Source organism: Pediculus humanus, genomic scaffold (assembly GCF_000006295.1).
Source record: "Pediculus humanus corporis 1103172108491 genomic scaffold, whole genome shotgun sequence".
Lineage (NCBI taxonomy): Eukaryota > Metazoa > Arthropoda > Insecta > Psocodea > Pediculidae > Pediculus > Pediculus humanus.
The window spans coordinates 1-1300 of record NW_002988019.1 but is presented as its reverse complement, the minus strand read 5'-3'; the positions used below and the strand labels follow the sequence as shown (position 1 = coordinate 1300).

General features: G+C 22.5%; 1 protein-coding gene across 1 annotated transcript; it reads right to left on the bottom strand.

Annotated features, from left to right (window-relative positions):
* Window positions 1-121: 121 nt before the first annotated feature.
* Window positions 122-325, bottom strand: Phum_PHUM618670 (uncharacterized protein; the record flags this gene model as incomplete). Its single annotated transcript, XM_002433210.1, has 1 exon — window positions 122-325. A coding segment is annotated over one exon (204 nt), but the record flags the coding sequence as incomplete, so codon positions are not given.
* Between the last annotated feature and the right edge of the window lie 975 nt (window positions 326-1300).

The following is a 1300-nucleotide window of genomic DNA, read 5'->3' as shown; positions in this document are numbered from 1 at the left end:
TGAAAATTTGCATATGAGTTATGCAAGCATTCATTTCCGATAAATCCTAAACTAAAAATAATTAAAATTTTGGATTTGTAATAATAAATTGGGTTTTTAAAAAGTATTAATCAAACGATTATTACCCATTTATGTATTCGGATAAAGCACGGTATATTGTTAACCTTTTAAATGTATTTTTAACTGATCTTTTTTCCATTATTTTATAAGGTTCGAAATAAGTGACATTATCGGGTAAATCGTAAATTACTTGAAAATTAGTAAACCAAGATAGTGAACCACCTTCGATGTTTACGGGTATCGGTGTACTTATTCCCGTAACAAACTAAAAAATATCACAAATAATAATAATACAATAAAATAAATAATTAAAATAACTTAAAATTTACTTTAATTGATGCACCATATGGATAAATAATCTGACCGTGAACAATGCTACCAATTGTAATTGTAAAAAAATAAAAAATTATGATTTTATTCATTTTACTATATTAATTTAACCAAAAAATTTTAACAAAAACTTTATTTAACATTAAAACATTAAAACTTAAATAAAAAAACTAATTTACTATGATAAACTACAAAAAACTAAGCTATTTTCGGTACTGATGGATTAACGTTATTTTAACAATTTTTAATTCTTTTAAAAAAACAAACAAATGCACACCTTAAAACCAAATTTTTTTTTATTTAGAAAATCAATTAATAATAAGATTTAAACAAAAAAATAACGGTTTTTTAAAAATGAATTCCTCTCATTGGTGACTAAATAATTTTTCACACAAATTTAAAAAAAAAAAACTTTTGATGATTTCCTCTATAACTCAAAATAAAAAATATTGGGATAAAATTTTATTGTTAATTTAATTAAAGAAAAAGATGGAGTCAACATTTTAAAGGAATTTAACACTAAAATTAAAAATGATTATTACTGTAATCATATTTAATGACTTTTAATATTTAGGCCCTCTGCCATTCTTCGGATTCTCTGGGATGTAAATAATAAGCAACAGATGACAGATTATTTTCTTTGTAAAAGTTTATTTAAAAAAAAAAAATGCCTGGAAACATATCATCATGTATCCGAATCACAATGGTCATCATTTTCCTGTCTTTAAATATGATTTTCCATATCAGGTGTATTTTAAAAATATGACTTTGAATATGAAAAAACATTTCGATTTGTTGAAATAGAAGAAACTTAAGCATTAAATAAAACCCAATTATCATCACCTGATCTTATTCATCTAAATAAATTTCATTTTAATTTAAATAATTAACAACTTCACTAACCATCATG